The following is a 16,833-nucleotide window of genomic DNA, read 5'->3' on the forward strand; positions in this document are numbered from 1 at the left end:
CGCTAAGTTAGGGAAGTTTGCTGTCATTTTTCAAATAGGTTTTCAATTCCTTGCTCTCTCTCTTCTCCTTCCAGTACCTCCATGATGCAGATGTTGTACACTTGATGTTGTCCCAGAAACCTCTTAACTGTTCTCATTTTGTGTGTGTGTGTGCGCATGCGCGTGCACGTGTGTGTGTTTCTGCTGCGTTGTCTTCCAAATTGCTGATTTGATTCTCTGCTTCATCTAATCTATTGATACCCTATAATGTATTCTTTTTTTTTTTTAATCCTCACCGGAAGATATTTTTCCATTGATTTCTAGAGAGAGTGAAAGGAAGGGTAGAGGGGGAGAGAGAGAAAGAGAGAAATATGGGTGTGAGAGAGACACATTGATTGTTTGCCTCCCACCCCTGCCCCTATCAGGGCTGGGGAACTTGCAACCAAGGTGCATGCCCTTGACTGGGAATTGAACAGTAACCTCCTGGTTCATAAATTGACGCTCTACTGTTGAGCAATGCCGGCCGGCTGGGTTGTAAAGAATTCTTTATTTCAGTTATTGTATTCTTCATTTCTGACTGGTCCTTTTTTATGATTTTTATCTCCATTTTTATGTTTCTGATGTCTTTGTTAAAGTTCTTGCAGAGTTCATTTACTCTTTCCATTAGTTATTGAGCATTCTTATATCCAGTGTTTTGATTTCTGTATCTGGTAGATTGCCTGTCTCCATTTTGTTCAGTTCTTTTTCTGGACTTTTGTTCTGTTTTTTCATTTAGTATGTTTTTCTTTCTTCTCATTTTGGCTGCCTCTCTGTGTTTGTTTCTATGCATCAGGCAGAACTGCTATGTCTTCCAGTCATGGCAAGGGGCCTTATGTGTAGTAGGTGCCCTTTGGGGCCCAGTAGCACAGTATCCATGGTCACTCAAGCCAGATACTCCAGGTGTGTCCCCTGTGGGTTTTGTGTGCCCTCCTGTTGTACTTGAGCCTTGATTGTTGTTGGCACATCAGTGGGAGGGATGGACCCTCAGGCTGATTGCCTGTGAATACTGGAAGCAGGCCTGTTTTTCAAAATCTGTCATTGAAACCTGGTATTTCTTCCTGAGTCACCCAAAGCCAGTTTTTAAACAATCCTCCAGTTTATATTTCAGGGAAGCTGGACATTTTTCTGTGCATTTTTTCTTTTCTTTCTCCTTTTCTTTTTTTCTGAAGCCATTGAACCCTGGCTTGATAGTTTTAAAGTCTTGATAGTTAACACCTCTAAAAGTCATGAACCAAAAATAAAAAACTAATTGTGTACATTTAAACGTTTTTATTTATTGATTTTAGAGAGAGAGAAAGGGAGAGAGAGAGAGAGAGAGACATCAATTTGTTGTTCCACTTGTTTGCATTCACTGGTTAATTCTTGTATGTGTCCAGACTGGAGATTGAACCCACAATCTTGGCATATCGGAACAATGCTCTAACTAACTGAGCTACCTGGCCAGGGCCTAATTGTATACATTTTTTGCTGCAAGTTTCTTTTTTAGTTTTTGTTTGTTTGTTTTAGTAACAAACTCCTGATGTGCTGTCCCTTGTTTTACTGACTTTATTTATTTGCAGTCTGTGTTTATTAAAGCATTTAACTCAAAATAGTTAATATACTCATACATACATTAAGTTATAGATTTTTTAACCTTAAATTAAGGTAATAAATTCATTAATTTTAAAAATTAAAATAAAGCTTGTCTTTTAGGCATTCTCTCAAAAGAAGATTAAAAATTAACGTATATCAAAAAACTAATGTTTCTTTCGGGGATAGGATTTCTGCTATTGTAATAAGAGAAACAGCCATCCACAGCCTTTCATATTATTGAAGCAACAGGGTTTGTTTTTTTTTTAGTTAAAGCAGTTAGTAATGGGTAAGACCTATTAGATAATCAGTTTACCTCTCTTCACATAGCGGTCACACTTGTTGAACCTGATATTTATTCAGATCAGATAAGTTTGCTTCAAACTCTGTTCTCTCTTTGCTTTTACATTCTGTCACCATAGCTTTGCACATACTTAAAATAATTGTGCCAGCTCCTGTGTTTGGAAACCCTAAAATCATGACATGAATATATGAATTTTGCTTTATTATAGCGCAAAAATGGCACTATATGACTGTTTCACAAGTTGTACCCTGTTTCCTAAAAGAAATAGAGAGATAACTTACTCATTATTGTGGTAGTTCTCAAGAAAATCATCTGGCTCAGCAGTTGCGCATCGACCTATGAACTAGGAGGTCACAGTTTGATTCCTGGGCAGGGCACATACCCAGTGAAAGGCATGCAGGAGGCAGCAGATATATGATTCTGTCTCATCATTGATGTTTCTATCTCTCCCTCTCCCTTCAATAAAAACATTTAAATACGTGTTAACCTTTTTTTCTGGTAAAAATTGTGGAACAATTTTATATAGTTGGCATATAATACTATATGACATTAAATTTTTTTGCTAATTTTCATTCTTGAAGTTGTTAGTAGTAGTTTTTTCCACTCAATCTGTGATAAATATGAAAGCATCCAAAGGAAACAGATAAATCACCAAGTCATAATGAGGCAGCATTTGAAAAAGAATTATGACAACATCCTGAGCACGAGCTGGTTCTGTTCAGTTTGGGCTAGCAGCAGAAAGAAGAGGAAGAGAAAGATCATAGAAGTTCATATTTACGTGTTGTGACTTGGAAGTGAGAAAGAAGCTCCTGAAGGTGAGGGTATTGGAATGCACTTTTTTCAAGTTTGGGAGGAATTACATCTACATTTTTTATTTAAGGGGCTCAGATAAAAATCAGAGTCAAAAGAGGAAAAAGAAACTAGATTTGTCAACAACAGAGGACAGAATTCAGGACTTTTAAAGCTTTCTTCAGTTAACACTGCTTCTCCCTTTCTTTTCTCTGCCATCCTTGCCCTCTCACTTGCTGGAATTGTTCACTTAATGGAGGTTCACAAGGATGTTTTGTTGGTGATGCCTGGCTCAGCGTTGTGCAGGTTTTATGTTCCTGAAAACTCCTAAGGGAAATGGATTAAATAAGCATTTTTTAAAAGACAGTTCCCTCTAAAAGAGAAACCATCCTTGATGTGACATCTTACTTGAAATAAGTAATTTTTAACATTTATTTCTTTAAATTTTTTTATTGATTTGAGAGAGAAAGGGGAGGGAGGGAAGAGAGAGAGAATGCGTGAAAAACATCAATTTGTTGTTTCACTTATTTATGCATTGATCGGTTGTTTCTGGTATGTGCCCTGACTGGGGATTGAACCTGTAACCTTGGTGTATGAGAACATTGCTCCAAAATAAGTAATTTTTTAAAAAATGCAATGGAATACTTTAAAAAACACTGTTCTGAATTATTTTTTAAGAAAATAATATTTAGAAAGCAATGGAATTAAATAATTATCACTCCAAATGTAAAGATCCTTGGCATGTGAAATTGAAGGAATGTTCCCTAATCAGTGGGAATTTACTTCTGGCTTTACTTTTCTTTGTTTTTATTTCAGTGCACTTGAAAAACATTATTTTCTAGAAGCAAGAGTCCTTCCAGAAGCAAATCTGACTTGGAAAGGGTGGCCTGGGGAGGTAGTCTTGACTCTGTTGGTTGTTGTTGCAGCTTACTTTCCTTTTACTTCAATTATCAAATTATGATATAACTAGGCAGGAAAATGTGGAGGAAACACTATCCTGTTTCTTTAACCCCAGTGTAGACAATGTTGGAAAGTTATCTTCCTGACAGTGGAAAGGAAATAAAAAGAATGGAAGAGCCCCAAACTCAACGACTGGCATTGGTAAAGAGTCCATATTTCATTATTAGAAATCTGAAATTATTTGGATGGAATGGAAAGCTGTTAGCAATATGTGGGAAAGTAAATTCATGAACAGTTTTCTCTGTTTAATCATGCAGAGATGAACATGTTAATGTGGATACTAGATGCCATCTTTCCTGATTTGCTGCTGAAGTCATTATCATTCCTTTAAAATAAGATCCCTGTTAACATATTTCTGTTTCAATTAATGTTACTCTCATTTTGCTGGTGAGTCTTCATGAAACCTTGAAGGCATACTGGAGTTTTTTCCCATCTCTTTACCCTAACCCTGATGATTTCTTACATTCAACCCTTCCTCTTGCTTCCTGATGTAGCCACCCTGTTTCAGGCTGCCTGCACTATTGAAACTGCCTTCTAGATCTCCTTCCACTTAGTCTGTCTCTGAGCCTACCTTCCATTTCACCCCCACTTAGTTCATTGGCAGTGGGTTACAAGATTAATCTTCCTCCCTAAGCTTCAGAAATCATAAATGGTCTCTACTGTTTACCATCCAGGTATGTGGGAAGCTCCTTTAACTTTGACTTAAACTTTGAGATCCTCAAGGGGATCTCTCACCGATGCTAGTAAACAGGGATGTTTTCCCTTGGTAAGGTGGGGGGAGTGGAGCAAGGGCTGTGCTTACAAAGTTTGATTGACAGAAGAGATGTCATTCTCTTCCCTATTGGCGCTAATAAGAAAGAAGTATATAGGTAGTGACATCCAGCTGGGAGATCTACTGGGAAATTTGAATCTTCATATTAAAGGCCTAGAGAATGAAGGCCTAAACTCTTCAGCTATTTTTCATGATCCTTGACAGCCTGGTACTTGTTATCTTCTCCAAGCATGTTTCTCATTAATTACCTATAAGAGTCTCCTGTTGCAGCCTAAGTGTCCTTTTTGTTTTCTAAATACAAATATTCCCACTTCTATACCATTGATTGTGATACCTAGGATGCTCCGTCTCCTTTAAACCATACACTCTTTCAGTATTCCCCCAAACATGTCTTTGTGATCACCACTACCATAAATACATACAGTCTGAACATTCCTGAATGTTTGATTGCTCTCTAATATCATTTTTGTCTATTCTGTAAAAATTGACAGAGAATCTATTTTGTATCAAGCAGTATGCTGGGGATTCAACTGTAACCAATTTTCTTATCCTTAGGAGTTTACATTTTAATGGTAGGAACCAAGTGCAGTTGAGTAAGATTGGATAGGACTCAGAGTCAAGAAAATGAATTTGGGTTAAGGAGTAGTGGTCAGGAAACGTTTCCTGTAAGAAAGCAATTTTCAGAATTACAATCTCCAAACGTTTTATGCAGTATGTTTTGATTCATGCCATTTTAATATTTAAAGCTATTTTTTCTTGTTCTTAAATGTTAACCTTTGTAAACATTCATATCCCTATATAATAAAGAGGTAATATGCAAATTAATCCTCACGCCCTCACAAGATGGCTGCCTAGGACCAGGCAGGCAGGGGGCGTTAGTGAGGGATGACCAAACAACTGAACAGGCAGGCTGTGTGGGGCAACCAGGCTGGCAGGGGGGTTAGTGAGGAATGACCAAACGACTGAACAGCAGGCTGCATGGGGCAACCAGGCCGGCAGGGGGTTAGTGAGGGACGACCAAATGACTGAACAGCAGGCTGTGTGGGGTGACCAGGCTGGCAGGGGGGGCCATGAGGTGTGACCAGGCAGTCAGGGGTGGACAGTTGGGGGGCGACCAGACCAGCAGGGCAGGCAGTTGGGGGCAACCAGGCCAGCAGCAGGGACAGTTAGGAGCGACCACGCCAGCGGGGGTGGGGGGCAGTTGGGGGTGACCAGGCCGGCCGGGGAGGGCAGTTAGGGGTGACCTGGCCGGCAGCAGGGGGCAGTGAGGGGCAATCAGGCTGGCAGGGGGGTCAGTTAGGGGTGACCAGGCAGGCAGGCGGGTGAGCGATTAGGAGCCAGCGGTCCAGGATTGTGAGAGGGATGTCTGAGGGATCCCGGATTGGAGAGGGTTCAGGCTGGGCTGAGGGGACTTCCCTCCCCACCCCCTTCCAGTGCACTAATTTCATGCACTGGGCCTCTAGTCTTCTTAATAATAGCTTTTCAAGAAAACCTCTCAGCTCCCCTTTTAGACAAAATAAACATAATTTCCTCAAGGGTGCCATAGCTCTATAACCAATTATTTGAAATTTTTATACTGTGGAGTTTAAAGGTACACACAGATAGGCTGATCCAAAAAAACAAATTACTCAGATTTTGTTACAACCTGGATTCTGACTCAGTGGGGGTGGGGCAGGACCTGAGGTTTAATATTTCTAATGCTAAAGCTGCTCATAGATTGAATATGTCCTTAATGACAGGGTTTTAGAGACAAGGGGCAATGAATTAAGATAAAAACAAGTAAAGCTTTATGTTTCTTCTATTAATATGGATGGATCCTGCAGTCTGTAGATTCTGTTAACTCTCATTTATTCTCATTAATCTAACTCAACTAATTACCCAGCTGTGGTGGGCTCATCTCCCCACACCCAGAGACAGTGCATCTTGCCAGTGATCTGACTCGAAAGCTTCCGTTCTTCACCCCTACCACTCCCCAGGGAATGTGTCTCCTTCATGTCATAGGCAGCTATGATAAGGTGTGCTCCCACCTAATTGAGGCTGATATGAATCCCTAGGCCCTCCAGGCACTGAGTAATCTTTGGCAGAGGGAAGTGTTCCTTTTGGCATTCTGCCTCCATCCAACTGGTTTGTGTAACAGTTGGGCTCCAGGAATGGCATCTGAGGCAAGTCTGTATCCTACAAAAACTGGCAGAAAAAATTCATCATGCGCTTTTAAGATTCTCGTCAGCAATGCTCATAACTTGTGGGAGCCTTGGCTATTGAGTGACCTGCCCATGACCTTCTAAAAGAGCATGCCAGGATGAAATGCAACTCTTTATTCTGCCTGAATGTTTCCCCGATGATTTTCTGTGGGTGATTTTTTGAGGCTCTTTTTTTTTCTTTTCTTTCTGTAGTCTGCAGATATTCTTGTAGACTACAAACAGGAAAGCAGTTCCTACAGGTTTGTTCCTGAGTCTTTATAAGCAAAGCTAAAAAGTATTATTTCTGTTATCTTCCTGGGGAACTTTGCAATGGAATTCCCCCCACCTATCAGATAGCAACAATGGCTTTTAGATTCAAGAGAGCTGTCTCGATACAAAGTGGGAAATGATGATGTCAGGTTGGTGAGGAGGCGTTGTTAAGTGGCCTGATATAGTGGTTTATTGCCTAGGGGCCCTGCACCCCCAGAGTGTCTGAATCTGCAGACCTGGAGCACAGCTGGAGAATTTATAACATCCTCTTTCTTTCCCATGTCTTATGATGTGGTTACATAAAAGGCGATTGGTTATAATCAGGGAAGTGGGCATGTGTTTACATTAGCACATGCATTGTTGATTGTGATGGCCACCATTACCCCCCAATCCTTGTAGGTTTATTAGCTAAACAAAACAAAGAGACCTATGGAAGTATTACCCCTTCTAATGTTCCTTTGTGGTAACCCAGCTCATGAGCTGTAAGACCTCTTGGTTTGTGCTAGTAGAGACCTGATCTTCTAGAGTAAGGATATATTGAATCATAGGATGGGTCAGTTGGGAAACTTGTTTCTTTTTCACCTCTGATCATGAAAATACATGTTTTCCAAGATGATTATTTAAAAGTAAAAATGAATGTGTTTTCTTTTAATATGTGTTTTTGATGACTGGGATGGGGAAAGGGAAGGGGAAGTTTGATTGATCTGGCCATTTCCATCTCTCGAAACCCCTTAGATGTACCTTGTTTATATCACATGAATAAGATGGTTGATTTTGTTTGGTTTGGGCAGTAGTCCTTGTTTTTGAAGGTGACTAATGTGACACTTCCTATTGAAACAGTTGTGGAGCATCCCAGGAGGTGCACAGTGATGTGGACCTTGGTCTTGGTGACCTTCCTTCAGATGAAGAGGAAGTCATCAACAGCTCTGATGAAGATGATGTCAGCTCTGGTTCTAGCAAAGGGGAGCCTGACCTGCTGGAAGATAAACAGGTAGAGGTTGGTCTTTAATTGTGTCTACTGTTGTGTTTGTTGATCTCTCATGACACTCAGAAATAATATTTATCAGTGTGATAGACACAAAGTCCCTAGTTTTCTTGAAATTTATAAAACATTTTTCTAATTTAAATTTAATTTCTTCTAGAGTAGCCCACATAACATCTGGTTGTGAAAATCAGCAGGGATTTCTGTCTGTCCTGGTGAGACAGAAAGTTGCTGGAAATCCAGGCGTCCTCTTAAAGGGCCCGCACACAAACTCTGGTCATAGGCACATTGGACTCTGGTGTTGGGACAGTGACTCGGGGGGCACCAGAGACATACAAGGAGAAACTGAGCTGTGTGTTTTCAGGGTGAGTGCTGGAGAGATGGCTGCCATTGTCCCTTTATTCAGGCATCATCTTTCCTGTGTTGATCACTCCCCTTCCCCTCCCCCCATACAAATCCGAACCTGCTTTAGTCTGGTGTCCCAATTATGCCCCAATTAATTATCTGCTTAGATTTAGTGGGACATACGAAGGTGATCAGGGGTCAGCAATAACGGCCTATCCCCTGGTACTTCAATGCCTAGACAGTTGAGCCAAACCAGAACATATGAACACATAAGACAGAATTAGTATGCAATCACACAAGGTTTATTTACCTGTTCCTAGTGGGTCCTAGGCTCCAGCAAAGGCCACCCGGCCATGCACACCGAAAGACGGACGATGAAGACGGAGACAGACAGGCTGCCGCAGTTGGTTCAGGCTCGCACAGCAGAGCAGTCAGTCAGGGGCTTGTCTCACGGAGCAACGTGGAGTCCTCCTCTCATCAGGCAGGAGACATGGACTGAAGAAAATCTGGTGCTTATATAGCCGGTAGTAAACAATTTGTGTCTTATCAGTGTAGGCCAGACCGTGTGCCTTACGCTAGGAGCAGGGTGTTTACATTTTAAGGGCTTAGGGCATTCACATCAAGATAGTAGGGCTTTCACCACATTTTGGAAGTTACAGAGTATTGGGGTCTCCACACAGCAAACATTTAACACAATCATTTCCACACATTAGAGGGGTTTCCTTATGACTATAACATTATTATAACAGTCTGGTGAACTTCACTAGCTCTCTTGAGGACTGCCCAAGACCCCGTCCCACCTAACTCATGCATGGCCCCAGGCTCTTTCCTTGGCAACCAGCCTGGGAATTCTGGTCAAGCTGGTGTGGGGGATGCATGCCAGAGACATATAGGGAGCAACTGAGTTATGTCACTTCAGGGCAAGGGCTGGAGGGAAGGCTACCATTGTCCCTGTATTGAGCCATTTTCCACGTGGCCAAACTGGACTATGCATTAGCCTGGTGAGTTCTACTAGCTCCATCCTGAGGCTCCCTGAGGCCCTGGCCTCAGTGGACCCTGAGGCTTTCATTGAGTGGCCTGCTGCTCAGCGCTGGTGCCAAATATGAATCTGTCAACCTGGTAAACACTATTCACTAACCCTGGTGACTCCCTGAGGCTCTGCCTCACCAGCTCTGGTACTGACTGAGACTTTTTCAGTGGCTGAGCTTTAATAGGAAGCCAGCAGCATGTCTCAAGTTGCCTTGGGCCTTTTATTTACTGCCCCAAGCCCAGTACAGGTGGCTGCTGGACTTGAATCACAGCGTGGCCTCTCTCACACATGCATCTGGAACCGGCACAGGTAGCTTACAACGGCAGATTGCTTTCTAGCTCCTAATAGGTAGTTCTGGGCTGGTCACAGTCAGTGTCTGACATTGACCTGCACCAGAGTCCCCCGGAGGCTATAGAACCAACATACCCAGTGACCAGCATCAGACCACAACAGGGCACCACTCAATTAGTTTCAGAAGAGGCACACCCAAAGGGTAATATTGCCAGGCATCCAAACCCACTGGGGTGAATCCCACTGTATGGGGTCAGCCCCCACAGAGCAGCTTGTAAGCTGTGGTTGTGTCCAGTACTTACAGACACAACCTGAGAGTTAATTTCACCCACTGACGTCCCAACAGCAATGAAGTCTCAGCTACAACACGAGTGTACGCACAACCCACACAAGGGACACTCCTGGAGCACACGGCTCAGGTAATCTGGGAGACTACTCCACTGGACCCCACAGGACACCTACTACATAAGACCACCCTGCCAAGACTGGGAGGTGTAAAAGATCTATCTAATACATAGAAACAAACAAAGAGAGGCAGCCAAAATGGTGAAGCAAAGAAGCTTTTCCCAAATGAAAGAACAGAAATCTCCCAAGAAAGAACTAAATGAAATGGAGGCAAGCAGTCTACCAGATACAAAGTTAAAAACACTGGTTATAAGGATGTTCAGGGAACTTAGTGAGAATGTCAACAAAGGGATAGTAAGCATAAAAAAGACATAGAAACCATAAAATGGGTATTTTTGAACAATCCATCCCAGAAATGAAGAATACAATAGCTGAAATGAAGAAGAATACATTAGAGGGAGTACACAATAGATTTGAGAAGCAGAAGATTGAATCAGCGATTTGGAAGATAAAGTAGCAGAAAGACACCCATTCAGACCAGAAAAAGAAAAAATAACTTTAAAAAATGTGGATAGTTTAAGGGACCTCTGGGATAACATCTGCACGCAAATATTTGCATCAAAGAGGTATCAGAGGAGAAGAGAGAGAGAGCAAATGATTGAGAACCTACCTATTTGAAAAACTAAGGACTGAAAATTTCCCTAACCTGGGGAAGGAAGTAAGCATACTTGTCCTGGAAACACAGAGAGTCCCAATCAAGATGACCCCAAAGAGGCACACACAAAGGCACATCAGAATTAAAGTGGCAAAGGTTAAAGACAGAGAGAAAGACACTTAACTTAAAAGGAACAAGAGAAAGACAGTTAACTACAAGGGAGCTCCCATAAGATTGTCAGCTGATTTCTAACAGAAACTTTTTAGGCCAGAGGGTTTGACACAAAATATTTAAAGTGATAGTGATAAAAGACCTAGAACCAAGACTACTGTACCCAGCAAGAGTATGAATTAAAATTGAAGGAGAGATCTTCTGCCCTAAATCTCCCCAGGGTTCTGGTCTATAGATCACTCACAAGGATCATTCAAAATGAAAAAAAAGAAAGAAAAAAAAAAGTGATGTTAAAATTGAAGTAGAGCACTGTTTATACCTGGTTTTCTCTAAAGCTAGATGGTAGCCAAGCACCCCCTCTCTGAAGAGTGGAAGGTTGCTATTGATCATGTGACATCTATGAGCTGCACATCAGTGATGCTTATTTATCTGTGGGCTGTTACTACATTGAAGGCCCAGGAGAATCTCATTTTGCCGCATTCCTTGAAAACCAAGCTGAGGTGAAGACGGAACATGGAAAGCGATTCCTAAGATATCTAAGAGGATGTGAGAGTAAAATCTGCCTTCCGGTGATTAAGAGTCCTGAGATAGATAACTGGGAAACCGGCATTCAAGCTCTAGAGTCTGCTCTGGAGTTGGAGAACCAGTTAACCAAGCTCCTGCTAGACCTGAAGACCATAGTTTCTGCCAACAATGAATCTATTGTCTTAAGTTTCATGGAAACATACCCGGATAAACAGAGGAACAACACAAATAGCTGGAACGCCAGTGTGTATATCATAAGGAATTAGAAAAGCAGGCCCAGGAGGAGGAAGACCCATTTAAAAAGCCTGCTGAAGTGTTAGGTAAACAGACCTAACATCTTAAGGCAACAAAGCAAGTCTTCCCATTGTAGTCGGTGCCAAAATCAGCTCCTTAAGAATCTTAACCTTCTCCGTTTGACAGAAAACGGCTACCCTTCATTGGTGTGTGTACAAATAAATCTGTTTTTGCATTATAAAAAAAATTGAAGTAGAGATAAAGAGTTTCTCAGACAAGTAACATCTAGAGGAGTTCATCACAACCAAATTGATATTACAAGAACTGTTCAAAGGACTTCTTTAAAATAAAAGGGGGGGGGAGGGGAGAAGGAACATAAGTATAAATAATAAATAACAATAACTACATACCTATCAATAATCATTTTAAATGTAAATGAATTAAATGCTCCAATCAAAAGACATAGGGTGGTCAGAAATCATAGGAAAGTCACCATTTCAGTAAAAACGCCCATAACAATAAAAAATAAATAAAACTTAAAAAAACCCATATGGTGGCTGAATAGATAAGAAAATAAGATCCATACATATGCTGCCTACAAGAGACCCACTACAGATCGCAAGATACACATAGACTGAAAGTAAAGGGATGGAAAAAGATATTTCGTGCAAATGGGAACGAAAAAAAGGCTGTGGTAGCAATATTTATATCACATAAAATAGACTTTAAAACAAAAATTATAAGAGAGACAAAGGGGGCCATTACATAATGATAAAGGGATCAATCCAATAAGAGTATATAATTCTTGAAAACCGTTATGCAGCCAATATAGAAACATCTCTATATAAAGGAAATATTGATGGACATAGAGGGAAAGATTGATAGTAATGTAGTCATGGTAGGGGACTTTAATACATCATTGACATCAATAGATAGATCTTCCAGACTGAAAATTAATAAGGAAACTGGCCTTAAATATGACACATTAGACTAGATGGATTCCATTGATATTTTTGAGCATTTTACCCCAGAGCAGCAGAACATACATTCTTTTCAAGTGCACATGGGCAAATTAACCTATTATAGGCTGAAGCATCCTATTTTATGAAGATGAGAATTATTCTTATAGAATTGTGAGGACTAAATGATTTGATGTGTGTAAAGTCTTAGAACACTGTCCAGTACATAGTTAGAACTCAATGATTATTTATTTTTGTGCTGTAAAGTATTGAATCATGGAGTTGGGAGTAACCACTAGAAATTACTTAACCTGAGGCAGGTGAATTTGTAAGACTCCTAAGACAGATGAATAACTGTTCTTAATCCCTACTGCATTGCTCAGCATGTGGGATTTACTTTGACTATCAGGTAATTCCTCCTCTGTTTTATTGGTATCTGTCTTGCTCTAATTTAAAAGATAATTTTTCTTGTAGATTCTTCGCAGATGTAGGTTCAACAAATATTTAAATATATACAAAGTCCTAGATACTGTTAGTATGTTCTAGACATAAAGCAGAGCCCATGGTCCCTGCTCGTGAAGAACTTACATACTAATGGGGCAAGAAGGACCAAAAATGCAGGAACAGTAAGAACTTCAGACTATTTCATGCTCTGAAGGGTATAAACAGAGTGATGTGCTAGAAACTGAGGAGGCTACTTAGGGTAAAAGCCTTTAATAACATGACATTTGACTGAGATTTAAATGGCAGGAGTCAAAGCCTGCAGAGTTTGGGGCAGAGTTTTCAAAGATTCTTCCTCTCTAAGGAGTGTAATTACATCAACCTTTACTCTTTTTAATACACTGCAAATTCTTTCTTTCCCTAACAAAACTGTTTTTATTTTTTTTTTTTTTATCATTTTGTTTATTTGTTTCTCTTGGTCAAATCAAACACTTCCCAATTTCTCTCCCTACTTAAAGTACAGTGACCAAAATTGGTTTCCACATTCTACTAGGGATCTCACCGATACCTGATAAAAAGGAAGGATTAATCTCTAACCTTTTTGTGTTATGCATCTTCCCAGTACATCCTGTCATAACATTGCCTGTTTGACTTTTGTTTTGTGGTCATTGGAGATTTCCAGGGTTCCTTACTCTATAATCATGCCTGCCTATCCCTTCCCTTCCTTTATTACTGTGTTTTTGTCTTTAGTTGTGCCACATGCATTACTTCTGTTAAATCTTTTTCTGTTTTTAACATGATATTATTTCTTCAGTTAATCGTGGACATTTAATACTTTTTCACCTGATGCTAGCGAATTAATAATTTCCTTCCTGTAGAATCGTCAACCACTCTGATGAGCCTACTGTCTGTCTCTTCATCTGAGACAGCAATAGCCATAATAAAATAGACTAATTCTTCCTTTCTAGGCAGTTATTGATCCACCTAAGCATAGCCTGGTGAATGGTTTTCTTTTAAGTAATTTGCTTTCACAGTGGTTTAGAAGAACATAGTCTTTGGAGCCAGATTGCCTGGGTTTTTATCACTTCCCAGCTCTGTGTTCTTCAGCAATTTACTTAACTTTTGTGTCTTCTTTTTCCTTATCTGTAACGAGAGGAGGGAATAGGATGGGCACTTGTCCTTATTTTCTAATATTTTTGTGATGATTACATGATTATACACATTTTAAAACAGTGTCTGAAACAAAGTGAATGCTCAGTAGATTTTAGCTATTATTATAGGCTTATATGAAAATAAGCAAAAAGGTATCTGAAATCAAGCTTTATGTAACCAATTAAATGTATATTGGATAAATATGCCCAATAAATGTATATCAAATATACTCAATAAATATATATTATTTCAAAGTTGCCTTTTCTTATCTTGGATCAGTAAATCTGAAACATGTTTACATGAAAGGCAGTACTGTGTTCTGATAGAAAAACATGAAATTTGGCAGTCCTAGCTCTGCCACTTACCAGCTGTATGAGCTTGGTCAAATAATTTTTAAAGGTCAGTTAGTTTATTTACGTCAATATAATTTCACAATGATTTTCAGGTAACAGAAAAATTTATGTAATATAAAAGGTCAAAATGTATAATTAAACAAATCAAGGTGTAATAAACAGTACTGGAATTACGGATAACCACATGCAGAAGAATGAAATTAGACCCTTTCCTCTCACCATACACAAAAATTAACTCAAAATGGATCATAATAGACCTCAATGTTGGAGCTGAAAGTATAAAACTCTTAGAAGAAACAATAGAAGAAAATATAGTAATAACTCTTCATGCCCTTATGTTAGGCCAAGGCTTCTTAGCTATAACAAAAGTATAAGTGATAAGAGGAAAGCATAGATAAATTGGACTTTATAAAAATTAAAAGCTTTGGTGGGTTCTAGTCAGTTGCTCAATTGTTAGAGTGTCGGCCTAAGGACTGAAGGACAGTGGGTTCGATTCTGGTCAAGGACAGGTACCTCAGTTGCAAGCTTGATCCTGAGCGCTGGTTGGGGCTCATGCGGGAGACAGCAACTGATGTGTCTCTCTCACACAGATGTTTCTCTCTCTTTATCTCCCTCACCCCACCTCCGCTCTTTCTAAAAATCAGTGGAGAAAGTATTTTTGTGTGAGGATTAAAAAAACAAACCAAAAATATCTTTGATGCTGTACACAGTACCATCAAGAAAATGGAAAGTCAACCCACAGAATATGAGAAAGTACAGGGTGGGGCAAAAGTAAGTTTATAATTGTGAATATGCAAAACACAGAGTTTATTCTTGTATTATTTTTAAATTAATTTTTATATTATTTTCCATGCGAACAACTTGTAAACCTACTTTTACCATACCCTACATATCATATCATTAGTAAATATCTCTGGTAAAGTAATTGTATACAGAATATATAAAGAACTCTTAGAACTCCACAATAATAATAAAAATAAAAAAAAGACCCAATTTAATGGGCTAAGGATCTGAATAGACATTTCTCCAAAGAAGATATACAGATGGCCATAATAAGATGCTCAACTTCCTTAGCCATCTAGGATTTTAGCCAATGCTAGGCAAAACTTCAGTGAGCTACCACTTCACATCTGTTAGGATGATTATAAAATTAAAAAGACAATAACAAATGTTGGTGAGGGTGTGGACAAATTGGAACCCTTGTACCTAGTTGGTAACAATGTCAAATAGTACAGCCACTTTGGAAAACAGTCTAGCAGTTCCTCAAAAGGTTACATATACAGTTACCATGTAACCCAGCAATTCTGCTCCTGAATGTATTCTCATGACAAATGAAAACATATGCCCACACAAAAGCTTGTGCAGGAATGTTCATAGGAGCATTATTCATGAGAGCTCAAAAGTGGAAAGAATTCAAGTGTTCATCTACTGATAAATGGAGCCATCAAACTGATGAATGAAATATTATTCAGCAATTAAAAATGTGCTGATACATGCTACAACATGTATGAACCTTAAAAACAGGCTAAGTGAAAGAAGTCATTCACAAAAGATCACATGTTATATGATTCCATCTATATGAAATGTCCAGAATAGGCATATCCATAGGGACAGAAAGTACATTAGTGATTGCCAGTGGTTGTTTCAAAGGGGGATCTATTCATTATTCTTCATTATGGTTGGAATATTAACCACTGTTCACCTTTCCCGCATATTGATTTCTCTGCCTCTTTCCTTTTCACATTTTCTTGCAACAGCTCATAAAATACATATCTTCCTGAAGAGAAGGGTGAAAACCTAAGAGAACTTTGTCCTTTAGAGGTTAGTCCTGGTGTCACCTCATTTTTGGCATACCTTAATGATGTAGACATGCTGCTCAGGCAGGTCTGTCTGGTTGTTTTTTGATTTTTGTTTCTTTAGTAGAACTCTTTAGTAGAATCTTTTCCTGAATTACCCACCGCTACCTGATTATACTCTTTTTAGCAGAGGCCTTTTAAAAATTCTATTAAAAAGTAATGGACAAATTTCACCAAACTTTATTTGCAGTGAACAATATGAAAAGAGAGAACACATTTCAGAATTTGCAAAGCTGGGCTATTATCAAGAGATAGGAACATAAAAACTCGTTTTCAGATCAAAGGCTGTTCAGGAATTTGTATGACTTATTTTATGACCTTGACAAAATAATTTCGTTTGTGGCTAATGTTTCAACTTCCACAGCAGTGCACTTCTTCTGGGAGATGGAGTTATTGCATAGGCAATGTGCTTTGAAATGCAATGTAGTTTGAGTGAGGGTTTTCATTAACTGAAAAGTTGAGATGCCAAATATGGCTTCTCTTGAGGCGGTTTTTTTTTGTTTTTTGTTTTTTTTTCAGTGGGATGTATTTCTCCATCATTGTTTGAGTTGGGTCAGAATCAGCATTGTTCTTACAAGTTGGAGATAGTATAGAGCTTTTTTATTTTGGTTTGTTTTATCTGTCTTTGTCTT

The 16,833-nt window shown here is 39.5% G+C and overlaps 1 protein-coding gene and 1 pseudogene across 2 annotated transcripts in view; both read left to right on the top strand.

Moving 5' to 3' along the window:
- FGD6 (FYVE, RhoGEF and PH domain containing 6) overlaps nt 1-16,833 on the top strand; it is a 131,480-nt gene that overhangs the window by 38,398 nt on the left and 76,249 nt on the right. For both annotated transcript variants that reach the window (XM_059681955.1, XM_059681954.1), the window contains exon 4: nt 7,703-7,853. In XM_059681955.1, the coding sequence (XP_059537938.1) occupies nt 7,703-7,853 (151 nt within the window). The remainder of the gene's footprint in view (nt 1-7,702; nt 7,854-16,833) is intronic.
- On the top strand, nt 7,945-11,763 carry LOC132226011 (ferritin, heavy subunit-like; annotated as a pseudogene).

Source organism: Myotis daubentonii, chromosome 2 (assembly GCF_963259705.1).
Source record: "Myotis daubentonii chromosome 2, mMyoDau2.1, whole genome shotgun sequence".
Taxonomy (NCBI): Eukaryota; Metazoa; Chordata; class Mammalia; order Chiroptera; family Vespertilionidae; genus Myotis; species Myotis daubentonii.